We start from the raw sequence: 27,733 nt of genomic DNA on the forward strand, positions 1-27,733 counted from the left end.
TTATTCTCAATCGCTTCTAACATGATAAATAAAATATTCATTGCAGAACTATAGCAAAATATGCTGCAGGATGCCCCGCAAAAAAAGAAAACAAAACTTTTTGCGATTTCATGATTTTTTCCCCCCCATGAAAATCGGTTTTAATGATAAAACCGATTAGGAAATGACATTTAGAAGCTAGAAACAAAAACCATGTTACATAGTGTGAAATGGATTCAGAAACTGGAATTGACAGCAGTATTGATAGACCAAGGTGGCCCAGTGGGTTAAACCGCTGAGCTGCTGAATTTGCTGGTTGGAGGTTCGAATTTGAGGGGCGGAGTGAGCTCCCGATGTCAACTCCAGCTTCTGCCCACCTAACAGTTCTAAAACATGTAAATTTGAGTGGATCGATAGGTACCGCTCTGGCGGGATGGTAAGGGTGCTCCATGCAGTCATGCCGGCCACATGACCTTGGAGGTGTCTACGGACAACGCCGGCTCTTCAGCTTAGAAATGGAGATGAGCCCCAACCCCCGGAGACGGACACGACTAGGCTTAACGTCAGGGAAAAACCTTTCCTTATTGATAGTATCACTGCCATGGAAGCCCACCAGATGGGTCACAATCTCTCAGCCTCAGAGAAAAGCACAATAAACAACTTCTGAGCAAATCAACAAAACAAAACCCTGCGAGAGGGTCACCTTAGGAGGGGAAGAAACACCCGAAGGCACAAAAACAGCAGCTTGTTTTGAAAGCCAAACCCTTCCCAAGGGCTCTCCCTGGCCCAGACACGTGTCTGAAGGCAATTCCTTCCCCATGTCTGCTTTCCCTCTGAAGCTTACTTGGAAGGGGACTCCGTGCGCCATGGGCCGGAATGGGGTGGCCCCGGGGCTGGGCCCTCCTCGCAAAAGCCCGCCGCCTCCGGGCCCCGGGGGAAGAGGGACGCCTGCCGAGGCCGAGAGAGCCATGGAAGGCAGCCTCTCGGGCGGCGAGGTCAGGGGGAAGTTCCCGCCGCGCCCGGCCATGAGAGGAAAAGCAAGAGATGAATCCTTCCTCCGTCGAAGGCAACTGCCGTCTGAGGAAAAAAGAAGGAAGCGGTTTCGATTGACTGACGAGGCGAAGGACTCCCTCAGCCAATCACAGGCGCCAGCGGCGGCAGGCTCCTCCTCCGGGACCGCCCTCCCCCGTCAACCGCCAAGAGAGCGGGAAAGGAGGCGGGGGAGCCGAGAGAGAGAAAGCGAGGCAAATGAGCGCCTGATGAGGCCCAGCGCCAAAGAAGCGCCTCAGAGAGGCACGCGGCCCAGTCACGAGGGCAAACACTCTCCTTCTGACTGGAATGTTTATCTCCATGTCTGTCAATCTCTCATACATATATACATATACATTTATCTATACACATAATAAAAGTGAAAATACGTATATATGTGTGGCTGGGGTGTCCTGTCCACTACACATACAAGCTCCCATTCCCACAAAGTGGTCGGTCTCTCTTCCTTTTTCCTTCCATTTTCCCCAGCATCGTAATCTTTTTCAAGCTTTCCTGTCTCCTCATGATGTGGCCAAAATACTTCAGCTTTGCCTTTAATATCCTTCCCTCCAGTGAGCAGCAGGGCATTATTTCCTGGAGGATGGACTGGTTGGATCTTCTTGCGGTCCACGGCACTCTCAGGATTTTCCTCCAGCACCAGAGTTCAAAAGTGTCTATCTTCCTTCGCTCAACCTTCCTTATGGTCCAGCTCTCACATCCATAGGTTACTATGGGGAATACCATTGCTTTGACTATGCGGACCTTCGTTGCCTTTATAGGAAAGATAATAATATCGAGGATAGCCTTGATGGTGCAGTGAGTGAATTAGAACCAGACATCCTGAGGAGTGTGGTTGAATGGGCCTTAAGAAGCATTGCTAATAACAAGGCAGCAGGAGATGAAGGGATCCCAGCTGAACTGTTTAAAATCTTGAAAGATGACGATATCAAGGCGATGTATGCATATGCCAGCAAACATGGAAAACACAAGAATGGCCATCAAAAGGAAGAGGGGTCAACCAAGGGCAAGATGGATGGATGGTATCCTGGAAGTGACTGGCTTCACCTTGAAGAAACTAGGGGTGGTGACGGCCAACAGGGAGCTCTGGTGTGGGCTGGTCCATGAGGTCACAAAGAGTGCTTGTTTTCTGCTGCCCTGCAGACTAGGACGCGGAACAATGGCTTCAAACTACAGGAAAGGAGATTCCACCTGAACATCAGGAAGAACTTCCTGACTGTGTGGGCTGTTCGGCAGTGAAACTCTCTCCCCCGGACAGTGGTTGAGGCTCCTTCCTTGGAGGCTTTTAAGCAGAGGCTGGATGGCCACCTGTCCGGGGTGCTTTGAATGAGATTTTCCTGCTTCTTGCAGGAGGTTGGACTGGATGGCCCATGAGGTATCTTCCAACTCTACTATTCTATGATTCTATGACTGAACGAAGAAACAACAAAATGTGTAAAAGTTTTTTTTTAATTAAAACATAAGGTGCTTTTGTGACTTTTGGCTCATCCTATCTTCTATCTTCTATATATATAAAAGGGTAATGAAAGTTCGGCCTAGGACAAAACAACAAAACTACACATCCCAGAAACACTAAATTTGGCAGCACAACCCCTCATCCATGCCTCTACGTTCATACAACAAAAAGAAAAGAAAAATAAAGTCCTAATTAAAGAGAGAGGAATAATTGTTTTTATCCAATTGCTGCCAATTAAAAGGCCAAGCTCCACCCACTTGGTCTCCTAGCAACCCACTCAGCCCAGGGGACAGGCACAGTTAACGCACCCAAGGAAGGTCTCTGCATGTCCCCTAGCCTTCTAGGTCAGGGGTCCCCAAACTAAGGCCCGGGGGCCAGATGCAGCCCTCCAAGGTCATTTACCGGGCCCCTGTCATAAACTTTAGACTTAGGGTTGACCTAAGTCTATCTGGTCTTTGGAGGTCTTTTTGCTTACCTATGGTCTTATGAGACCGTCTAGATGGCCTTTGAGGGTCTCTTTCCTTATGAGATTGTCTAGATGGCCTTTGAGGGTTCCTTTCCTTATCTATGGTCTTCTGGTGGCCTTATGAGATCATCTAGATGGCCTTTGGAGGTCTCTTTGCTTACCTATGGTCTTATGAGATTGTCTAGACCAGGGATCCCCAAACTAAGGCCCATGGGCCAGATGCAGCCCTCCAAGGTGATTTACCTGGCCTCCGTCCTAAACTTTAGACTTAGGGTTGACTTAAGTCTGAAATGACTTGAAGGCACACAACAACAACAATCCTAATTTTGGACTACTTCAACATAGTCCGGCCCCCCAACAGTCTGAGGGACTGTGAACCGGTCCTCCACTTAAAAAGTCTGAAGACCCCTGTTCTAGGTCCTTATTTTGCTAAAGGCCAGCAACGTGGAGAGAGAAAGGAGCCAAGTCCTTTCCTGGGTCCCTTTCCGAGGCAAGCGAGCCTTCAGCCGCCAGAGGGCCCGCTTCGTGGCTGGCGAGGGGAAGGGAGGTCTTTCCCTTCCACTCTCTCGCTCTTTCCCTCGTTCATTCTTTTCTCTCGCCAGGATGTGGAATCGCGCTTCCTGGAGTTTGCAGCTCGCTGTTGCTTCCCTTAAGCCCCCCACCCTTTCCATGCCAGCTCCCTGCGAAGGGGACACCATTGCCCTGTAAATCGGCCACCAGCACCCAAGCGCTAAGCAGCAGCAGCAGGTAAATGGATCCGGAATGAAACAAAATGAGGGGGGATCTTGGGGGGCGTGCAGAGAGGGGAAGGAATGCGCCTGGAGCCGCCGTTCTCCTCGCTTTCTTCCCCTCCCTCCTTCCTTCTCAAGGTCCGATGCACCAGGAGGAAACAATGGAGGCCGAGCAGGACAGAGATGGACCCCGGGTTTCGGGGGGTGGGCATTTGGAGAGAAAGGGGGGCACGCTTTTGGTGCATTCACTTCTAATGTGGAAGGAGGTCGAATTTTACACCTCTCACGACCCCCCCCCCCCTTCCAGCTCAGGTTTCTGACCTTCCATACACCCCCCCCCCCCCCATTTGTTCCAATTTTCTCCATGTAATAGCTTTTCTTCTTGCCCTGCATATTCGTCGATCACGCCCCCTTCCTTTGGGTGTATTTACACTGTGGAATTAATGCAGTTTGGAACCACTTTAGCGGTCTGGCTCAATATGGGATCATGGGAGAGGTAGTTTGGTGAGGCACTGCTAGCAGCATTGGGCAGACAAGGCAAAAAGACCTTGTGAAACTACAACTCCTATGGTTCCATAGCATCGAGCCATTGCAGTTCAAGTGGTGCCAAACTGTATTGTAAATAGTAAACACACCCTTTGCTTGAGCTTGCCAATGTCATGCGATTTGTTTCCACTCCTTTTGATATCTCATGAATGTCCACATGACGCTTGCGATCCCCAATCTAGGTCACAAATGTAAGGCTGTCTAGGTTCTAATGTGGGGGATGTAGCCACACTGTAGAATTAATTCAGTTTGACACCACATTGAACTGTGATTCCATAGCAGTGGATCACGCCCTCATTCTCTGGGCGCATCTCAACTGTAGAAGCCATGCAGTCTGACACCACTGTAACTGCTCTGACTCAATGCCATCAAATCCTAGTGTTGTTTGGTAAGACATCAACACCTTGTAAAACTACAACTCCTAGGATCCCATAACATGGAATCATGGCTGTTAAAGTGGTGCCAGTCTGCATCAATCCTACAACATGCATGCAGGGAAATCCTTGTGCAAATCAGTTTTTGACTCTGGGTTGCTGTGAGTTTTCCGGGCTGTATGGCTGTGTTCCAGAAGCATTCTTTCCTGACGTTTTGCCTGCATCCATGGCAGGCATCTTCAGAGGTTGTGAGGTCTGTTGGAAAATAGGCAAGTGAGGCTTATATATCTGTGGAAGGTCCAGGGTGGGAGAAAGAACTCTTGTCTGTTTAAGGCAGGTGTGAATGTTCCAATTTGCCACCTTGATTAGCATTGAATTGCCTTTCAGCTTCAAGGTCTGGCTGCTTACTGCCTGGGGGAATCTTGGGAGGTGTTAGCTGGCCTTGATTGTCTACTGTCCGGAATTCCCCAGTTTTCTGAATGTTCTTTACTGTTCTGATTTTAGATCTTTTAAAAATTCTGGTAGCCAGATTTTGTTCATTTTCATTGTTTCCTCCTTTCTGTTGAAATTGTCCACATGCTTGTGGATTTCAATGGCTTATCTGTGTAGTCTGACATGGTAGTTGTTAAGAGTTGTCCAGTATTTCTGTGTTCTCAAGGTGGCCAACTGAAACATTCACACCTGCCTCAAACAGACAAGAGTACTTTCTCCCTCCCTGAACATTCAACAGATATATAAACCCCACTTGCTTAGTTGCCAACATACCTCATTACCTCTGAGGATGCCTGCCATAGATGCAAGCAAAACATCAGGAGAGAATGCTTCTGGAACATGGCCATATAGCCCGAAAAACGCACAGCAACCCAGTGATTCCAGCCCTGAAATCCTTCGAAAGCACAAAACTATATATTTCAGGCAATGTTTTTCTTATGAGTCCTTAAACAGCACCATAGTCAAAGAGGCCCAGGGTTTTCTATGGCAGATATGAACAGTTCCATGGGGAAACATTTTCCACCCCGTAAACTTCATGAATCACACCATCATATTTGGGGCACATCAAGAGTGACATTGTGTTACTTCTGGCTGCCATTTTGTTTTGGGGTTTTGGGTGGCTTCTGGGAGATGGGAGATTTGTAACTATTTGTATAATTTTGGTACAATTTTTTCGTGAAAAATCACACCCAGGCCAATGGGAGTTTGATTTTTGTCAGTTCAGCATTCTTCGGGGAAGTCTCCTGGAGACTTGGACTGCAAAATAGTTTTGGGGCCTTATGTTATTTCCCCACATGTAAATAATTATAAACAACATTTGGGAAGATAACTTATTCTAAGTGCAATGTTTCTGTGTTTGATCTTCCAAAGATTAATATCTGTAGCCATTGGTAGAAAAGTTCACAGTTGCAATGTTTCCTGTTGTGGTCCAATTAGGATGAAGTTTCTCTAGCACTAGTGGTTCTCAACCTGTGGGTCCCCAGATGTTTTGGCCTTCAACTCCCAGAAATCCTAACAGTTGGTAAACTGGCTGGGATTTCTGGGAGTTGTAGGCCAAAACACCTGGGAACCCACAGGTTGAGAACACTGTGCTCTAGCATGTGAATGCTGTAAGGTTAAATAACCATTCAGTAACTCAAAGTGTTATGTTTGTGAGATGTGTAGTCATACCATGAAGTGCAACATGTTCCTTCCCTTTCCATCTAGAAGAATGCCATAGTGCAATATGCCAACTTTATCGGTTCAGTTTGTTGGTTTATTGATGAGATGTTTCATTTCGGTTCATGTCTAAAACATTTTGGGATGTAGCACTGTTGACACATCACCAATCAAATGTTAGGTTATTTCCATTTGTATCCTGAATGGTTCAAAGAGCAAGTCAAGTCTGAACTTTCCCTAGAAGCCAATGTTGATTAAGCTGGTACTGTCATACTTTCAGCATATTAAGAGAAGACATGACTCACTAGAAAAGGGCAATGATGCTTGGCAAGGGAGAAGGTAAAGAGGAAAAGAACTGGTTTTAACGGTTTATTTTTTAATGATGTTAATGTTTAATTCTATTTTAATGTTTATATATTGTTAGGTTTTAAATTGTATTCTATTTGTAGTTAAATTGTATTAAATTGTATTTTATTGTGAGCTGCTTTGTCTCTCATTTTTAGAAAGATAAGGCAAAATATAAATTAAAAAAAAACCCATTATAGGTAGACTAGCTGTGCCCGGCCACGCGTTGCTGTGGCGAAGTATGGTGGTATGGGAAATAAAGTATTGAGGAATTTGTGGTAGTTAAGGTAAAAGGTAAAGGTTTTCCCCAGACATTAAGTCCAGTCGTGTCTTACTCTGGAGGTTGGTGCTCATCTCCATTTCTAAGCCGAAGAGCCGGCGTTGTCCGTAGACTCCTCCAAGGTCATGTGGGATGACTACATGGAGTGGCGTTACCTTCCCGCCGGAGCAGTACCTATTGATGCACTCACATTTGCATGTTTTCGAACTTCTGGGTTGGCAGAAGCTGGGGCTAACAGTGGGGGCTCTCTCCGCTCCCCCAATTCAAACCTGTGGCCTTTCGGTCCAGAAGTTCAGCAGCTCAGCGCTTTAACACGCTGCGCCATCAGGGGATATTATTTCCTAAAGGTTGTGAATATACAATATTTCTGATTGGTTTTTTTTGTTTGTTGGAGGCAAGTATGAATGCTGCAATTAGGAAAAATGATTAGGATGTAATGGCCTTGCAGCTTTAAAGCCTGGCTGTTTCCTCCCTGAGTGAATTTTTTGTTGGGAGGTGTTAGCTGGCCCTGATTGTTTCCTGTCTGGAATTCCCTTGTTTTCAGAGTGGTGTTGTTTGCGATATTTTATGTGCTTCTACTGTCTGTGGCCCTGAGAAAACAGAGGATTTTCCAGACTTTGATGATGGGAATACTTTGTTGGGAGGTGTTAGCTGGCCCTGATTGTTTCCTGTCTGGAATTCCCTTGTTTTCAGAGTGGTGTTGTTTGCGATATTTTATGTGCTTCTACTGTCTGTGGCCCTGAGAAAACAGGATTTGCCAGACTTTGATGATGGGAATACTTTGTTGGGAGGTGTTAGCTGGCCCTGATTGTTTCCTGTGTGGAATTCCCCTGTTTATTTACTGTCCTGGTTTTAGAGATTATATTGTTCTACATTATTCTATCCCAGTAATTATTTCATATTAAAGAAAAATCTCACTTATCCAACATTCGCTTATACAATGTTCTGGATTATCCAACGCAGTCTGCCTTTTCATAATCAATGTTTTTGTAGTCAGTGTTTTAAATTTATTGTGATATTTTAGTGGTAAATTTGTAAATACAGTACAGTAGAGTCTCACTTATCCAACATAAATGGGCCGGCAGAACGTTGGATAAGCGAATATGTTGGATAATGAGGAATTAAGGATAACCCTATTAAACATCAAATTAGGTTATGATTTTACAAATGAAGCACCAAAACATCATGTTAGACAACAAATTTGACAGAAAAAGTAGTTCAGTACACAGTAATGCTATATAGTAATTACTGTATTTATGAATTTAGCACCAAAATATCATGATATATTGAAAGCATTGACTACAAAAATGCATTGGATAATCCAGAACGTTGGATAAGCGAGTGTTGGATAAGTGAGACTCTACTGTAAATACTACATAGCATTACTGCGCATGGAACTACTTTTTCTGTCAAATTTGTTGTATAATATGATGTTTTGGTGCTTAATTTGTATAACGATTACCTAATTTGATGTTTAATTGGCTTTTCCTGAATCCCTTCTTATTATCCAACATATTCACTTATCCTGCCGGCCTGTTTACATTGGATAAGTGAGAGACTACTGTATATTTCTAATCTTATATTATCTGCTCAGAACTGGATTATATGAGGCCCCTTCTTCACAGCTGTATAAAATGCACACTGAAGTGGATTATATGGTAGTGTGGAGTCAAGATAATCCAGTACAAAGCAGATAATATAAGATTATAAATGGGTTATATAGCTGTGTGGAAGGGCCTTGAGTCTACACTGCCATATAATCCAGTGCAAATTAGATAATCTGTGGAAGAAGCCTAAGTGAGGCCTAAATCTGCCTGTCCCCTAACTGAAACCTGGCTGTCCCTTGGTTGCTAGGCAACCAAGTGGGCAGAGATTAGCCCTCTAAACTGGCAGCAATTGGATAAAAAAAATTATTCCTCTCCCTCTAATTAGGACTTTATTTTTCTTTTCTTTTTGTTGTATCAACCTTGAGGCGTGGATGATGGGTTGTGTTGTCAAATTTTGAGGTTGGGGGGCATGTACTTTTGCTGTTTTGTGAATCGCCGTGATGCCATCACTCTTTTATATATATAGATAGACTTGACCAAGGGAATTATGGCCTGAGTTTGCAAGACGTGAAGGTGTGACTTGGGATCCTTCCACATATCCATATAACTCAGAATATCAAGGCAGATAATCCACAATATCAGCTTTGAACTGCGTTATCTAAGTCCACACTGCCAGATAATCCAATTCATTTTGGATTTTATACAGCTTAAGCCCCTTCTACACTGCCATATAAAATCCAAATTATCTGCATTGAATTTGATTATATGGCAGTGTAGACTCATATAATCCAGTTCAAAGCAGATAATGTGGGTTATCTGCTTTAATATTCTGGATTATATGTCAGTGTAGAAGGGGCCTTAGAGAGCCCTCTTTCATAGAACACTATAAAGCAAAGTCAGCTTGGTGTCAGTTAGCAATAACAACGTAGTGATAAACACAGGGGCAAACTCATTACCTCTCTAACTGCCCTCTGCCCCACTTATCAATATGGGGATAATAAAACTGACTATGTTACAGGAGGTTTGTATGGATCATAGAAGGGTATTATGATTTATTTTTAAAATTTATAGTCAATAGAATTGTCTTACTAAAATAAAACAGCATTAGCTATGAGACAAAACAGTATGTTTTCCTAGCTTGTCAAAGTTGAAAATATAACTGTTGACCATTGAAAACTTGTAGATCGAGAAACTCTTAATTTCGCAACAGAATGAGAAGACGTGTTGTTTTATGGACTTCCTTTGGAACACTATTCCACCATAATGAAATATATGGCATTCCAGATGTTCTTTTCCTGCAACTCAAAGCATCCTTCGCCAGTGTCTAGGTTTACTATGGCTGCTGGGAGGTGCAGTGCAACAAGAGTTACTCAATTTCCACTTCTATGTATATCAAATGTGGGGGAAATTGTAGTTCTCCATATGACTTCAGATCACAGTTTTCATGATCCATGCCATTGAGCCGATGAAGAATTCAGTCTTTACAAAATTTGGAAAGTCACATTAGAAAGTCCTATTGTACACCAAGTACCCTATAGATCAGTGTTTCCCAAACAGTGTTCCCAGATGTTTTAGACACAGCATCCCTAATAACTGACCAAGATATATGTGACTCCTAAGCATTGAAGTCCAAAACATCTGGAAGACTAGAGTTTGAAAACTACTGTCCTAGATTTCATTTATAAAAGGATATTCTGTGTAAGGCTTCCTTATATATATTTGTAAATGGGAAGACACAAATGGAAGAAGGGAAAAGCAATGTTGTAGAAGGTTCTTAAAATCATACACTATAGCAGCATTTCTCAAATTGCTCCTCCAGATGTTTTGGACTTCATCTCTCAGATTTCCAAGTTATCTTACCAATTGTTAGGAATTGTGGGAACTGACGTCAAAAATATATGGAGAACACAGTTTGAGAAACACTTCACTATAGTATCATTTGTGTCATCCTCCCAAACATTATTTTTTCTTAATTTTTGGGGTCTTCCCCATCCCACTGCTTCTTAAGATCTATTGTCAAGATCATTGTAATCCCTATTCAGGTATTCTTTAAATAGGACAAATGAACCTGTATAAGTTTACTAAGCTCCTCTCTTCTCTGTTGATATTCTCTTCATGTGAAGAACAGTTTTCTGATCTTTCGTCAAGTATCCTCCTTGTGACTTGGATGCTGAAAATTATGCCCACTATCATTGTTTATTTATTTAATAGGTAGTGATGTTTGTGGTATTGTATAAAAATAAAACAAAATAGATGTGCCTCTGAAGCGAAGTGGGAGAAGACTTTCTCCTCTTCCTTAGCATAGGGGTGAAAATAGTGGGGCAGTGTTAGCTGATCCTCCATGACTAATATTTAGAATTGTTAGTCTGAATGTTAGAAATAGCTCGTTCTTTTAATGGTTCTATAGAATAGGAAATTTTGTCAGATGTTGCTTTTAGGTAACAAGCTGAAAGTCCTTATTCTACACAACCATTAAAGATACAGGCAATCCAATTTTCATCTGACAACACTACTCATGTCTTAATTTATCCTGGTTAACAAATGACTGAATAGAATTTGTGTGATGACAAAAATATTTTGTGTGGCTTCTACATAGCACAAATTCATCATTCTTTTTAAAATGCAGGTGCTCTTATGAGTGTCACCCAAGAAGACTGGAGGAATTTCTAGAAAGAGAGAACTTTTGTGCGTCGACATGCAGGAGAGCTACGAAACTGTGATTTCGCTGGGTAAGAGACCCCTCCAATGCATAAAATTAATGGGCCAGAGAGAAAAAAAATAAACCTGTCCTGTGTATGGGGAAGCAGAACTTCTGGAAACTTCATGATACCAGATGAGATGATAAATTTGATAACTGTAGTGTTCATATATATATGCACAAACATTTAGCTACTCAACTGAAATATTCTTACTGGAAGTATAAAATATACCAGACAAAATTTAAGCTTGTGCAGTGCTTCTTAGTGCATCTGTTTGAAGAGTTTAGTACATAGCTCTACAGTTTAAGTAAGTTACTTCTTTTTCAGCTGTGGCTCCCAGAATCCCCCAGGCGGCATACATAAAGTAGTAGCAATAGTAGTAGTAGTAGTAATAATAATAATCTTTATTTATATTCCACTCATCTCCCCTAAGGGACTCAGAGTGGATTACAGTATTCGCATACATAGGTAAACATTCAGTGCCTTTACAATCACACGAAACACACAAAAACAAACAAATATTACATAAATATTAAACATTAAAAACATTATTGTGGAGACTTATCCGTTGAATAGTATATTTTGCTAAGCCCAGTCATCAATGATAAACATGAGCCATAGAGAAAATTAAGAGAAGTCTCCACAAAATAAATAAAATAAAATCTGAAAACAAAACAAAAACAAGTCCCCACTAAAGCCTAGGAGGAACAGAGTCAAAAGTTGACTGTTGGCAGAGAAATGAGCAGCTCCAATTCAAACCAAGCTTAATTTCAGCACTAAGTTGATGGTCAAAGGGGGACTGGTTGGTAAATTCCCCAATACTGTAGTCCTATAAGGTATCAGTGACTTGAAGTAATTTCGGGCAATGGCTATCTAGTGGCGAGGTCACGGCATGGTAGTGGGAAATGACAGCTATGGTGGAGCGACTCTGCTGCACCAACTTCTCCAGGTCAATGCTGGGCAGTGGGAGGGAAAGCCAAGTGGAGTCCAGCTCAGGGATGCTGCCATTCGGGTCAGAGCTCTAACTGCTCTCGCTAGTGGTTGGGTCTGTGTGAGACTATAGGTGCCCCAATGGAATCAGGCCATCAGTAGAACGCTAGTCATCTGGGCAGCAGATGGAAAAGGCCTCCCCAGAGCAGTCAAAAATGATGGGAGTGTCTATCAGCAGCTGTTGAAGAGTGCCTGGCTGGCACACTGGCTCCCTCCCACTCAGTGGCCAGTGGAATACCAGCCAAAGATGGTGGGCGGGTCTCTTAGCAGTTGTTGAAGAGTGCCTGGTTGGTAGGCTGGTTCCCTCCCACTCAGCGGCCGATGGAATGGCAGTTAAAGATGGTGAGAAGGTCTCTTAGCAGCTGTTGGAGAGTGCCTGGTTGGTAAGCTGGATCCCTCCCACTCAGTGGCCGGTGGAATGGTAATAAATGGAATGGCAGTTAAAGATGGTGGGAGGGTCTCTCAGTGACTTCTAGAGAGTTCCTGGTTGGTAGACTGTTTGGTAGACTGGCTCCCTCCTATTCAATGGTGAATGGCAGTTAAAGATGGCGAAGAGTCTCCAAGTAGCTGCTGGAGTGTGCCTGGTTGGTAGACTGGCTCCCTCCCACTCAGCAGCCAGTGGAATGGCAGTTAAAGATGGCATGAGGGTCTCTCAGCGGCTGTTGGAGAGTGCCAGGTTGGTAGGCTTGCTCCCTCCCACTCAGTGGCTGGCGGAATGGCAGTTAAAGATGGCGGGAGGGTCTCTCAGCGGCTGTTGGAAAATGCCTGGAATGCCAGTGGAACTTCCAGTGAAATCTCTCAGCAGCTGTTGGAGAGTGCCTGGTTGGTAGACTGGCTTCCTTCCACTCAGTGGCTGGTGGAATGGTAGTCAATGGAATGGCAGTTAAAGATGGCGGGAAGATCTCTCAGCAAATGCTAGAGAGTTCCTGGTTGGTAGACTATTAGGTAGACTGGCTCCCTCCTACTCAGTGGTGCAATAGCAGTTAAAGATGGTGGGAGTAGTAGCCTCATATACAGTTAGCCCTCCACATTTGCTGGGGTTAGGATCACAGGACCATTGTGAAAGTTTATTTTATTTCGTGTCAAAAGCATTGGTACAACAAATACATTTCAAATAATGGAAATAAAATAAAAAAGAAAAGAAATCACAAGCAACTAAATAGTTTTGGACCAAAAGCGGGCAACAGCAACCACATTGTCTGTAGCTTTAAACAACTCCTCCTCCGTACATGAGGCAGGGCATTGTGGGCAAGCATACATGTGCTGAGTTGTTTGTTCAGCTCCACAGTCACACAAGGTGGAGGATTCCTCCAGGTAATGCCACCTTGCCAAGTTGTCTTTTGATCTGCCCACTCCACTTCTGAGTCTGTTCAGGGACTTCCAAGTTGCCCATTCTTGCTTTGCCCCTGGAGGAAGACCCTCTTGTGAAAGTGAAAACTACGAATAAAGCAATTACAGTTTTTTAACCTGGGAAAACACTTCTCGAGGAATTTCTAGCTCTTCCAGCCTAATTCTGTGATAAACCTCCTCTGGAAGCTGGTCATGGAAGCACATTGGAGGATCTAGAGATTCCTTAAAGAGGTGCTCCTTCTAGAAATCTCTAGGTCATCTATGATGACTGGAGTATGTAGACATTTCGAAAGAGAACGTTTAACATCAAATCTGAATTATCAAATCCACAAAGGTCAAAACTGCAAATGTGAAGGGACGTCTGTAAGTCTCAATGTGGTGAGGCTACTGACAATTATATCCCATTATATAACTGAGGCAAGTAAGAAATCATCTTCATCTCTGAAATGTATGGTAGTCTGAATTCTGCAACAGACTGAGATGGAAGAAAATGTGCCACTATTCATACCTTCATTCTTTTCCTTGTTTCTGTCTCTTGCCTTCCCTCCAGCTTGCTTTCTCCACTGTCCCCTGCCTTTAGCATGTGGTAGAGTTTCAGTTAACTGGAACTCTAGAAGCCAGAACTTTCAAGCAACCAGGAAAAAAAATCAAATCAATAATACTTTAAATTTTAAAAAGCTGTTTTTATAATATAGTAAAACAATAAAACTGTGTTACATTAAGTTAGGTTTGTATTAATTTGCCTTTAATTATTGTGTTTTAGTATTAATATCAAGTCAGTACAAAGTTTATGGTATAGTATGGGATATAGCATTAGTTAAGCTTATTTTAATACTAACTCTTAAGCAACCAGAAACTACATTTATGCAGCATTAATCAATGCCTATAGGTGCCAGTTAACTGAGTGTCTACACCACTTCACTGTGATGCCAAGGTCCTTTTTGTTAAAAAAAATATTGCCCACTTTACATAGAGGTATGGAAACACACAGCAGCAGCACAAGGGATGGAGAAGGAAATGTAGCAATATTAACATGAGGAGGAAGCTCAGTGAAGACGTGCTGAGGACAAGAAGTAGGAGAGAAAGAGATGGCAAGGCTTGGCTGCAGTGGTAGAGGCCTGGAGGGAGGAGAGTGACCCAATTTTCAAATTTGGGAGCTCTTCAAAACTAAAGAATTACTATATTTAGATTTCACTTTAACTGCCATAGCTGTATCCTGTGGAATATAATCCCTAAACCGTGTAGTCCAGGATTTCACCATGGCAATTAAAGGGAAATCATAGAGCTGTAACTGTATTGTGTTGCATTTCATTCATTGCTCTTTGATGGAACCATCCCATTCTGCTTAATCAATGGGCTAACCTTGATTTTACAATGACTTCTCTGTTTTCCGCCGGATGTATCTCTCTGTGTGTGATCAGTGCCTGAACACATGCTTGGCTTTTTAAATGTCTTTTCTAATGTCATTCTTTAGCAGAAGAAATTGCCATCAGCTGGCCCCGAATAACTGCTTTTACAGAGACCCGGGGACGGCGAGGTTTAGCTTCTGGTAAGTCTTTGGTAAGAAGGGTGCCTCACATGTGGAGACAATGTGCTTTGGATTGGATTGCTGAATTGTACTCGCAGTCAGAAGATACCATGCACGTAGACTAACCTTTCCTTCCTGTCCTTGGAACTAATTTGTGTACAGTGTAGTTGTGAGGAAACAGCTAGGAAAACACATCAGAGTTGTAAATAAGGGGCAGCTATCTGGATCCTTAAAAACTTTTAACCAATTTTTGAGGAATAGCAGGACTCTAGTTAACTCAGCAGGACAAGAAGTCACGGTGGCACAGTGGGTTAAAGCCTTATGCCAGCTGAACTGCTGACCTGAGGGTTGGATAGCTGACTTGAAGGTTGCCAGTTCGAATCCATGAGACGGGGTGAGCTCCCATCTGTCAGCTCTAGCTTGTGGGGACATGAGAGAAGCCTCCCAGCAGGATGGTAACACATCCGGGCATCCCTCTGGGCAACGTCTTTGTAGACGGCCAATTCTCTCACACCAGAAGCCACTTGTAGTATGTTCTCAAGTTGCTTCAGGCACGATAAAAAAGCAAAGTCTATGCTGTGTGGTGGCACAAATACATTAAGCACCATCAAATGCCTTCATACTTTGGTTTCTGCTAGAAGCAGGAAAATAACAACAGAATGCACAAATATAACCATGATAATTTGCATTTTTGGCGGCACAAATCTGGGATTCCTTTTATCTGAATGTCACAATTTATGTAAATTGTGCCAGTTTCCATTTTTCTACCTAAACCAAGGACAAGGTTGTAGATGGGTATTATCTATAACTCAGAATGTGAAAACATTATTTTTTGAACTACAGCTCCCCACAGTAATTCAGCAAGTATGGCCATGGGCGATGTTGGTTGTGGGATTTGGGGAGCTCTAGCTAGATAACATAAGGCAACAGGGTAACCTAGGAAAGCAAAGCAGGCTGCATGAAATACACAAGTCTGCCTCTCAACATATTGCCAATGCCATTGGTATCTCCTCCCTGAGACATTTGTTTAACTCTGGCTAATAGTCTTTCTGTCCCCTTGTGGAGATTACTGCATGTTGAAAACTATAGCCTCAGAGACCTTTCAGGTTACAGTTGGGCCTAGCATATATTTTGTGGTGATTATCTTCTTGCTCTTTTCTTGACAGGGTTAGAAATGGAACCTGAACAAGGGCAGTTAGCGCCTCTGCCAGGTCAAGCAGCAGCAACGACTGCTGGCTCAAGTGAGGAAGAGATCCTGCCAGACTTCCGTAGACAGCTGGGGGTGATCCTGCAGACGGTGGGCAAGGCTCAGGTGGAGAAGATGCTGAGGGAACTGGTAAAGGAGCAAGAGCAACAAGGAAGAGTGAGGAGGCGTAAAAGAGTGACCAGAAGCCCCCGACTTGGAGGTAAAGGCATTGATAGAGTGAGCAGATGCACTGAGGCTTGTGTCTGTTACTCTGGGTAGCAGAAAATACAGCATGCAGCAAAGAGAAGTCACATACATATTGCATCATTATCTATATTTTGTAACTTTATAAATCCATAACTATGTTGTAAAAATGAAATGAAGATTTGCACTAAATGCTTCCGGTGCAGATCAGGGCACTGATTATGAGCCAGTATGCATTGGGCACTCCCAATGATATACACCAGGCACCTCTGATGTGTATTAGGCACTTATAATGTGAATCAGGCACTTCTGGTGTGCATTGAACACTTCTGTTGCTTTCCTGTGTTCCATGTCCTGATTTACACCAGTCCTCTTTGCACATTATGATGCATCAGCCACTTTGCTAGCTGCCATCATACAATCAATGCCTGTACATTTTAATCTCATGGCAATGCCTAGCTAAATATGGAGATTGTGAAATTCCTCAATTCTACGGCCAGTTAACTCAAGTCCCATACTGCATTTTTGGCATTAATATTTTTAAAGGTTTTAACACTTATCCCCATAGTGGCATGTCTTTCCAAGGCAAAATGTACACATAAGTATATGTAAAATATAGGTCTTTGGTTGAGATCCTCTTTGACACCAATATAGCTCTGTTAGTATAGTTCTGCTGTGGGTGGGGTCCAGCAACATCTTGCTTATTTTAGGAGGGAGAGTGATGATGGTTGACAGCAGAAGGAATCCCTTTCATTGTCTCTTATGGCCAGTCAGTGGTTATATAGATTGTGTGTGTGTGTTTGGAATTGCATTATGTTGTAGTGCAGCTACTGTCGCATAAGGAGAAATGTTGCACAAAAAGGTATTGGGCGCCTCCTTGTGTACTGTTTGAAAAAGCGCTTGTTCTTGTGTAATCCCTGGTTACACTGTAATAAGTAACTAAGAGGATTCTGGTTGTTGTCACCTACACAGTAGTAAAAAATAAATAAATCCCAATTTCAGCCACTTCCCACATAGTTTTTGGAGGCTGAATCAAGGAATCTGTGAATCAAAGAGTATGCCAACAAATCTGTTGTTGACATATTGCATTTGTTTGTTTGGCATTAGGGCACTTTTTGTCCCAGGCTAACTTTTGTGTGTGTGTGTGGGGGGGGGGGGGGGGGGGGAGTTCCAGGTCACTTTTCATTGAACTGGAATGTAGCCAAGCAGAAGTGACATTGCTGTGGCTGTCACTGTGTTGACACTACTTGAAAGAACTCAACATGTCCTCCATGGAGTGTGTTATTTGTTTCCCATAACTAGGTCTGGTCAACAGCCCTGCTCCAGTATTTTGGGTCTGCTGAGGTGTCTGAACAGTTTCCAAATACAGCTTCATATAGAGTATATTATAGTAATCCAGCCAGAATGAATCACGACATGTGTCTCCAATTCCAGATCTGGATTTTGAAGTAATGGGTGCAGGTTGCAAACTAATTGTAGTTGTTCAAATAGACTCCTGGCCATTGCTGAAACCTAGGCACTAGAATCTAAATCCAGGAGTATGCCCAGGCTGCATTTTCAGCTTGAAATTTTAACAAACTCCATTCCGTAATGTGGATAAGTGCAGAACATGCTATGTGAGATTTCAGGAAGGGTGTAATCCCATTCTGTGTTGTGAATGCACTTCATCCAGCACAGGATGAATCCTTGTTCCTAAGGGCTTATCTCCGCTTCTCTTTCAGCTGCTGATGGCACAGGTGGGGTGAACTCACAGGAGCTTCAGGCTGAACTAGTAGAAGGACCTACCATCACATCTTGGAAGCCACCAGCAAATGAGCTGCAAGTGCCTCTCTTGTGTCCAGGATTGGTGGCAGGGCAGAAGCAATCAATTTCAGGGAAAATGGTTCACAGGGATGCTAGTGGGTGTAAGAACAGCATTGCCCATCAGCAGAGTCTTCTGGGAACAAGATGGGGAGCAGGCATTCAGCCAAGGGAGAGCATTGGCTGTAATCCCCTCCACAGCATCAGCCGGGACTCCCAGGAAAGTGGGAGAGTTTGGCCACCCTTTGGTGAAAGAAGCCAGTTCTTCTCTGGTTGGCAGAAACCACGCTGTACACAGAGACGCCGGCGGCAACCTGCAGGAGAGAAACCCCACCGCTGTGGGCCATGCAGAAGAACCATCATGATCCCCCCAGTTAGCTCTAGCTCTCCAAATTCTGCTTTGGCTTCTTCCCTGGATTCTGCCTCAACTTCTTCTCTTGTTTTGCCTCTGAATTCCATAGGACTACTAGATACTCAAACCCTTCCAGAGAACACAATTTTGACTCAGTCCCGAAAGCCCCATGCTTGTGAAGAGTGTGGCAAGCGATTTCGAATCCTTGCCAACCTAGAACGGCATCAGCAGCGCCATGTAGCAGAAAAACCTCATCAGTGTCATGATTGCGGACGACGTTTCCGTTGGGGCTGCCACCTGGAGCGCCACCGGAGGTCACGCCGCTGTGCGGAGTGTGGTGGGGGCCTTGCAACGCCTCCTCCCCCTCCCTCCCCACCCCCAGAACCTGACCGGCCCTATTCTTGTGGGGAGTGCGGGAGGCGGTTCACCCAGCGTTCAGCCCTTAGCAAGCACCGGAGGCTGCACTCAGGGGAGCGCCCTTACGGCTGTGGAGAGTGTGGCAAACGCTTCCTGCAGCGCTCGGATCTCACTATTCATGTTCGCTCCCATTCTGGGGAGCAGCCTTATGTGTGCACGGAGTGTGGCCGCCGCTTCAGCGTCAGCTCCAACCTCAGCAAGCACCGACGCATGCACCGTGGGGAGCGCCCACATGCCTGCTCCGTTTGTGCCAAGCGCTTTCTGCAGCGCTCCGAGCTACTCATCCATCAACGGGCCCACACTGGCGAGCGTCCCTATCCCTGCACGGCCTGTGGAAAGCGCTTTGCTCGCCGGGCTCATCTGAAACGCCACCAGCGTACCCATGGCAGTGTACCTCCTGCTGCCGCCACCTCTCGTCACCAGAATGCCCGTTTCCTGGCCAACTCTGCTACAGACACCATAGCCCTTCTTGAACATCAACAGCATGAACCCAGGGGAGTGGCTGATGCTCTACAGTCGCGTACCCACACTAACACACTCACTTCAGGGCCATGTCCACCAGCAGGTGTCTTCTCAGCAGCCCGAGGACCTGGGGGTGCTGCAACACTGGGTCTGCCCTGGACTGTGTCCTCGCCTGCCCGCCTCCCTTTCTGCTCCAGTTCTCTCTGATCACTTGGTAGATTAGCTGCAGTCCTACCTTTCATCATTACCATGGGCATCCCAACTGAATTTCTGTTTCAGGGATGGGATCCTGTTCTGATCAGATAGTGTGAGGGGAATAGACCAGGTTTTGACAGAGCATGGGAGTGGGTTTTGGGACATGGATTTGGCTGATTTATGAAGCATGTTATTTTTTCTTCCACTTCATGCTAGGCTCTGCATACACTTGCTATTTATGGATGAGGTGAGGAGCAGAAGTTGAGGTCTATGAGTACCAATCAGTGTGACTGAGAAAGGTACATTATCTAAAGTTTGACAGAGAGAGTGTGGGTAGCCTGCCTTTGCAGATGGGAAGGGGAAAGCACCCATGCAAGTACTGTACAGTTTTCAAACCACAATTGTGAATACAAGGGAATGTGTTTTTGAGACACGCACACAATGTTTTCTCTTATCTAACACATGGTCACTTCTCTCCCTCCCCTTCTACACTTGTTAGCTTTTTAAATAACCCAAACACTTTCCCCCTTGGTCTTATTGGCTGTTAACATCCCCTTGACTGCCCTGGTTACTTTTTGTGGGAAGAGAAGCTCAGAGTAGGCTTTCCCCAAGCACTTAGTACTCACTCCTGGAGAGAAAATGGCACACTTGCTCCTGTTGCTGATCCTCTGTCCTATCATGAACATACTGGGTGTTACATTTATTGGGAATGGGTAGGTTTTGTGTGTGTCCCTCAAGCAAGTTTATCACCAGCCCAAGGTCTCGTATCCAAGTTGTGTGGGAGACATAAACTGAAGAAAGGAATGATGGCTGTTTGATTTTGTGAGCAGTTTGGAAACAGCATGGTGCAGTGAGCTGCTTCAAGATTGAAATGTTGCAGCTTGCTGAATTTGGAACACGATGGTCAGTGCCTTCATTAAAGGGGCAATGGGGCATCTTTTACCACCAGCTCCTGAAAAGAGCAAGAGAGTGAAGGAGAAGCCGGAGGTGCCTGCCTTGGCAGGAACTGAAAACTGGAACTTAAAAGGTGGGAAGGTGTCTGGTTTCTGCCTCATCTCTTGGTAACCAGCTGTGAGAATGAATCTGACTTGCTAGTCTCAAGGGCTGTTCCTAACTGTATGGTTGTTTACCAGGCCAGTGTTATTGTCCCACTTACTTGTACATTCCTGGTACCTTTTGGACTGGTGTTCTATCATTAGAGGGTGAGATCTGAGGGATGGACCATCAAAGCCTGTGGTTCAGCCCAGGTTCTAGAGTAGAGGGGAAGGGTCATATTTGATTTAGAAATTAATACAGTAGAACTTTGTTTTATCAAACCTTAGTGTGGAGTTTCTTTAACCATCATAGAAAAAATGAATCCAAAATAGAATATTTTGCAATTCCCTGTTCATTAAGAAGATATTATTTCACATGTTTCAGAACTCAGAATATTAATTTCATACTACTCATTTTGTGTTTGGCAAGGAGCGCTGCATTTGAACATACAAAGTGTTTGAACACACTGGCAGTGTTTGAACATACAAAAGGTTTATGAGCAGGGTCATCATAATTGCCATTACAACTGCATTCAGCCCTTCTGGTGCTGGTTTTCCACTTTTTATCTTGTCTACAGGTGTTTTTCAAATAGACACAGAGGAAAATAACATCAGACTGAGAATGAGCATGGCCATAAGAACTGCATTCAGACTACTAAAAAGGCAAACTTTAAGTGATTTTACTCCCATCCCCTGGATTCTGTTGCCTCTGGAACTCTTAAATTCCTTGCTTTTTGTCAGGCATTGTTCATAACTTTCAAATCTAACTTGATAGTCTAATTTAAACTTCCTGTAGGTGAAAAAAAAATACAAAAGCAAAGATTTTGTGCCTAAGTTATTTTCTATAAATGGATCATAATGCTTAGAAAAGTTACTTTTCTGGAGCCCCTATTACAGTTCCTATAACTCCAAGTCACCATTGTCACTAGTCATGTCACCTAAGAGATGTTGGAAACAACAGCCTAAAAAAGTACCTTTCATATGTGATTTTAACTTATATACACATAGCATTCCTTTTATTTGATCTATGACTTAGATTAAATCTTCTATATAATTTCAAAGAAACAGAAAAGCAGTAATGGAGATGGAGAGTAGTGTTGACCTTTATTTAAAAATACCCAGACAAATGCAGTCATATTAGGGTTGTGAAGAAGATTCACAGATTTTCTCATCATTGCCTCAACACATTGAGACACCTTGTCAAAATGGCCCAACATGCATTTTGAGATTTTGTGAAAAATTCATTTCTGTAAAAGAAAGGGGGGAAAGGGGTTGTGGAAAGAAGCACAGGGTTTTGCATGAAAACATGTTTGCACATGAGACAACACTTTTGGTGCAAAATACATTATTCCCTGCTGCAAACATTTTTTGCAAGAAACGTTTTTTTACACAAGTGAATTTTTTGTGTAAAAAAGCCCTGAAATGTGAAAAAATAATCTAAAATTTACAAAAATGTGCAATGCTGCTTCATATTCATTTTTTACCTGCAAGAATGGAAAAGTAAAAAAAAATGTATATCTTAATTTACACCCCATTCTGGTGGCACAATGGGTTAAACTCTTGTTCCGGCTGAACTGATGACCAAAAGGTTCCCCATGCGGGGACATGAGAGAAGCCTCCCACAGGATAGTAAAACATCAAACATCTAGGCATCCCCTGGGCAACATCCTTCTCACACCAGAAGCAACTTGCAGTTTCTCAGGTCGCTCCTGACACGAAAAACCCCCATTCCGCTTTTGAATTCAAGGTGATTTTCCAGGGGAAAGAACTTGGTGAGATCCAAATAACTGTGGCATACTTTGTGAAACAAGTTGATAGGCTGACTTTCAGAATCAGAGTCCATTGGTCTTTCAGTTAATGTCTTGGCAACTTCTAATGTTGAAATGCATGAGGAAGAACACTGGAACAGCATTGTTGGATCCTTCTCAGCATCCCAATCATTACATAATACACCAAAGATTTATGAAAGTTCATCAGCAGTTCATAACAGTGCACCAAATCATTTGAATCTCCAGTATTAGGTAGTTATTGTGGCCCTGAATACAGAAGGGTTTGTGCTTTTGTCAAATATCAGCCACACCCATCTTTCATGAATTCATGAAACCCTTTAAAAAGGGTTAAACTTCCACTTCAGTTTCTTAGGGGGAAAAGTTCCCAGGATTAATCTTGCTGCCATAAGACAAAAACCACTTCCTTTGGTTCTGTTTCCTCCAGTGGTTAATGTTTAACAATGCTTTGTGAAATTATGAGCTGACATTTTCAGGATTTTGTACATTTGAGAGTGAATCCTCTGTCCCTTTGTTTTTTCTATAACACTTGTGAGATTATCATTCTCTCTAAGCAATCGGAGCAAAAAGAACTCTAGATGGCACGAAGAAGTTACATAAATCACACGCTTTCAGAATGGGTTTTGTGGGCATTACTCTTGAATTTCCCATCATTTCTGAACCACTGGATCCTGCCAAGATTTGCAATCATGGGCACACACAAAGCCTTCCTTCCAATCCAAACAGTCTCATAAGTGGCCAGCCAAATGAGGGCAACAAGGACTTTTCTCAGCTGGAACTCCGAAGGATCAAGTCTTGTCCTTGAAGCTGCCAAGCCCCTTCATCACAAGTGTATCAAAACACTGGCTTCATGGTCTGGAACAGGCTCAGAGAGCGGAGGACTGTTTGATGCTATGGAAACTGACGCGTGTTGGAGACGTGGGGATGGACATGGCCCTTGCCACTCGAGCACGGATGGAGTGCTTGTCCTGCCATCGGTGCCATCTTTTCCGTACTGCTGAGCGGACCTAGGGAAACATACCGCAAAATACACTAAATAGACCTAACACTATAAAACGTATCTGTCACCACTAGAAGGGTTTTCTCTATAACAGTGATTCCCAACCATTTTTTTTTTACCAGGGACCACTTTGACTAGGGATCACTCTCCAACATTAGTACCAAAAGGGTTACGGATCAGTTTTTGGTCAACTTTAGATTCAGTTTGTTTATTTGGGGTTCTAATTCAGAAAATGGCATTGGGTAGACCACATCAGCTCTAGTTTCTGATATATGCCATTCAGTAGTCGCCAGCTTGCCCACAAACCATATTTAGTAATCTAGAGCTGATGTGGTCTATTCAATGCAATAGTCAGCTCTGCAGAAAGGAGTGAAAATAAAATAAATGAAGAGGAAGGAGGTTCGTGGACCGGATTTTCATTCTCGTGGCCAACTGCTGGGCCGCGGTCCACAGGTTGGAAACCACTGCTCTATAATGATAGTGGCTAGTTCTTTTTCAAAGATTCTTCATGTTGGTAGCCATCACTACAGATCACAACAACAGAGGCCCTAGCACACAAGTTTCTGTTTTGGGGCCCTCAACTACATAGGCTACTAAAAAATGCTATCATCCTCCCTCCCTGCAACTAATGTTAAATGATGTGGGTGTATGCTACCATTTATTGGAAGCTTCTGGAAGAGACAACTGACCTCTTTCTGGGCTTCAAGTTGCCTGTCAATTTACTGAGGAAATATATAAAACTGATTTGTTGCATTCATTGTGAATAATATTGTTAGATTTTTAAATTATAAAAAATACTAAAAAGCTACCACAAAAATGGCTACTCCTCATGAAAGTAACAAATGAAAATAATGTGAACTGACAATTTATTTCACTGTTTTACTTATTTTTTAACTCTCAAGACAAACTTAAAAGGAAAAAAGAAGAGGATCAAAGCAGAGTTGCTTTTACCTTTCTCACCATTTGTCTTGAAACCATCCAGAAGAGCAAACACTACAGTCTGTATCATGATGTGATACACATTTTTGGAGAAATGGCAAAACCTCCCATAATGAAGTTCAATAATAGAAGTATATATGCCCCTCAAGACCTTCAAAATATGATCTAACTCAGACATTTTTAAAAATGAAGGGCGGAAAAAACGGCAGCTATTTCAAGCAAATTTCTGGGATAACAAAAATATCATTTGGAGTTCTTTAAATCTCTGTAGAACTTCACATAGGAAGACTGCAACTTCCAGCATTACCTGCCCCATCTACTTAACTGTATTTCCTCCCATTGTTGGCATTGAATGATTAAATAGCAAGTTCTGAATATTTGAAAATGTTAACAAATTTGAGGAAATAATCAATTTAAGACAAAAGGATAAAATCCAGGAGGTCGCCAAATTATGTTCTCATTCCCATTTCTAACTCCAGCTCACCTCACTGTTCAGGAAGCAGTAGAAGACAGAGACGAAAAAGCCCTGATGGGAGAAAAGAATCAAACATCAGCCAAAGATTTTTGTGAATGGAAGGGAAGAACAGGCTTAGTCTTTTGCCATACATTTCTTACAGGTTGCATCCAATAATTTATTTGGTTTTTTAAGAGCTTCAGCCTTTGATCTGCAGGCCTTTGATCCCTGAGGTCCTTTGGAGAGCTTGAAAGTTACTAATTACAAATAGCAAGTTACTTGCAATGAATTCTTTTGCTAAGGTGGTTTGTTCTTAACTCAGTGAGGGAGAGAAGGTAGGAGGGGACAAAAATTTGCCCTAACCTGTAGAGCTAGGCAAAGGCCTTCTTGCATGTCCATGTTTTCATCTGTGTAATGGAGGTGGTGCAATGGGTAAAACCCTTGCGTTGACTGAACTGCTGGCTTGAAGGTTGGCGGTTCGAATCCACGAGACGGGGTGAGCTCCCACCTATCAGCCCAAGCTTCCCATGAGGGGACATGAGAGAAACCCCCTGCAGGGCTTTACACCAGAAGTGACTTGCCTCAATTCACTTCCGACACGATAAAAAAAAATCTGTGTAATTTTGGAGAGTATGCATTTGAGCTGGGTCTGTAGTGCTTTCTGCTAGAGTTTAATCAAGAGCACTCTGAACATATTCAAATTTTGTATTATTTGTTTAATTACCAATGTGGCTTATGATATTCACCTTTTGTGTAAGGGCTGTGCTTATGATCTCAAGTTTTCCTAAAGTGATGTGAAGTATCACCTTTCATTCTGAAATCCTTTGTCCAACACACCCAACAATTTGGAATGAAAGACTATATTTAAAATACATAATTAAATTTAAATCCATGTAAGCAATATCAGAGGATTGGGCATTAAGCTTATATATACACACACACACACATACATACATACATACATACATACACACACACACACCAAAATCACATTTCTCTGTGACTTTGTACATACCTGGAAGGATTCCAAGAGAGAGTTGAAATAAATGAAGACAATCCTGGATATTTCATCTTCTCCTGGGTTGACGAAGAAAAGCATGTAGGTAATGCCTAGTAAAGGCAGGAGCACAAGAGTGGCCTTCACAGCTTTTCTGGGAAAAGAGCACAGCAGGTTACAATCCAGATAAAAAAGGAATTGAAAAGACATCATGGGGGTCCAAGGGTGAACTATGGCAGGCAGTCAGGTTTATGAATGACCTTTCTAATCAGAAATGGTCAGCTTTACAAGGTACAGAGGACAATTTTCTGTCTCAGAGACTCAAAGTCAAACAAGTTGACAAAAATTCCCTCCCATCTGTCTGTCTGTTATCTTAAATTGATAGATACCTGTACTGGATGGTTTCGGAAGTGGTGGAGGCCCGAAGCTTTGTCATCAGGATTCTGACAATATTGAACAAAAATATAAAGTTGATCTGGAACAGACACAGAAATCAAATTAAACTAGCGAAGTAACCAGAGCAAAGAACTCCTTCACCGCAAGTGGAAAACAACCTATGGATGGGAAAAGCTACTGTTTGGACCACAACTCTAGTTTGTTCATTTATTAATGCCTAAACAATAGGTCATATGCATTCACACAAATAAATACAATATTTAGAAAGGCAACAATATAAAACACTATAAGGGACAACAATACTAAACATTCTAAAGGTACTATACAAAAATATTGGCAATAGGTCCTACCTATTAAAATTCAATACCATTAAGAAACAATATAACATCAAGGATAGCATTCTTTAGCTAAGAGTATTCCCATAAAAGTCAACTGCAATGTTGGCAATAAGTTTAGACCAAATTTGCAAGTTATTATAGAATTGGTATCACACATAGAAGATAGAAGGAGTCATGCTGGTTAGTTGATCCTGAGAGTTGAAATATGAAAAATAACTTTTTTTACTCTGTTCCTTCCATTGTGGGAGAACCAGAGCTGGAAAAGGACATCACTGCTTTGCAATTCCAAATGTCCACAGCTCTTCACTTGCAGTATTTTCATTAGTTACACATTTATACCCTGCTTTTCCATTTACAAAAGATCTACAAGGCAACATTCAGAACATATAAAAATATTAAAAATAATAATTTGCTAAATTATGATGCATCAAGATAATATGAACTCCAGAAATAACTTGCTTTGACTACATCATCTGATGACTTGAAGGCACAGAAAAATAATAATCTCTACCACCAGATGGAGCTAATCTCTCAAACATTTTTAAAATACTGCCATCTGTGTTGCTTCAGATCTGCAGTAAACTTTGGGAAGCTCTGTTTCTTATACTTTGGACTGCCCATTATCTGCAAAGATTAGTATTGAATTATAATGTCTTTCTTTATGGTTTATGAACAGCAGATTGAACTCAATCCTGATTTAATGATGTAGTGTTTGATGGAGTCTGCCTTAGTTCAACCATGTTCCATACATAGTAAACAAGTAAGCCAACTTATTATAGAATTATTATAGTCAAGACAAAGATCCACCCAGAGGAAAGGTGTTCTTACCATACATCAAGGGAACTACTGACCGCATAGGGAAGCTGATGAAGAAGCACAACCTACAAACTATCTACAGACCCACGAAGAAAATCCAACAAATGCTACGGTCAGCGAAGGACAAGAGGGATCCTCTCTCTTCTGCAGGAGTCTACCGGATACCATGCAGCTGTGGACAAGTCTACATAGGGACCACCAAACGCAGCGCCCAAACAAGAGTCAAAGAACATGAAAGACACTGCAGACTAATTCAACCAGAGAAATCAGCCATAGCAGAGCATTTGATGAACCAGCCTGGACACAGAATACTATTTGAGAACACAAAAATGCTGGACCATTCTAACAACTATCATGTCAGACTACAC

The 27,733-nt window shown here is 42.8% G+C and overlaps 3 protein-coding genes across 4 annotated transcripts in view; 1 reads left to right on the forward strand and 2 right to left on the reverse strand.

Annotated features, from left to right (window-relative positions):
* Positions 1 to 1,074, reverse strand: part of smarcd2 (SWI/SNF related, matrix associated, actin dependent regulator of chromatin, subfamily d, member 2) — a 29,034-nt gene extending 27,960 nt beyond the window's left edge. The window contains exon 1 of the mRNA XM_003222585.3: positions 824 to 1,074. Within this exon, the coding sequence (XP_003222633.2) occupies positions 824 to 1,006 (183 nt within the window). The 5' untranslated portion in view covers positions 1,007 to 1,074. The remainder of the gene's footprint in view (positions 1 to 823) is intronic.
* A 2,426-nt stretch (positions 1,075 to 3,500) lies between these two features.
* On the forward strand, positions 3,501 to 20,920 carry LOC103279252 (zinc finger protein 672). Its single transcript, XM_008113402.3, has 5 exons — positions 3,501 to 3,695; positions 11,048 to 11,150; positions 14,935 to 15,009; positions 16,155 to 16,394; positions 18,100 to 20,920. The coding sequence occupies exons 2-5, from the start codon at positions 11,117 to 11,119 to the stop codon at positions 19,614 to 19,616; spliced, it is 1,866 nt and encodes a 621-aa protein (XP_008111609.2). The 5' UTR covers positions 3,501 to 3,695; positions 11,048 to 11,116; the 3' UTR covers positions 19,617 to 20,920.
* Positions 20,921 to 21,723: 803 nt separating this feature from the next.
* crhr1 (corticotropin releasing hormone receptor 1) overlaps positions 21,724 to 27,733 on the reverse strand; it is a 117,553-nt gene continuing 111,543 nt past the window's right edge. For both annotated transcript variants that reach the window (XM_008113400.2, XM_008113401.3), the window contains 4 exons: positions 26,205 to 26,290; positions 25,834 to 25,969; positions 24,849 to 24,890; positions 21,724 to 23,432 (listed from right to left, as the gene is read on the reverse strand). In XM_008113400.2, the coding sequence (XP_008111607.1) occupies positions 23,292 to 23,432; positions 24,849 to 24,890; positions 25,834 to 25,969; positions 26,205 to 26,290 (405 nt within the window). In that variant the 3' untranslated portion in view covers positions 21,724 to 23,291. The remainder of the gene's footprint in view (positions 23,433 to 24,848; positions 24,891 to 25,833; positions 25,970 to 26,204; positions 26,291 to 27,733) is intronic.

This window comes from Anolis carolinensis, chromosome 6 (genome assembly GCF_035594765.1).
Source record: "Anolis carolinensis isolate JA03-04 chromosome 6, rAnoCar3.1.pri, whole genome shotgun sequence".
NCBI classification, from domain to species: Eukaryota; Metazoa; Chordata; class Lepidosauria; order Squamata; family Dactyloidae; genus Anolis; species Anolis carolinensis.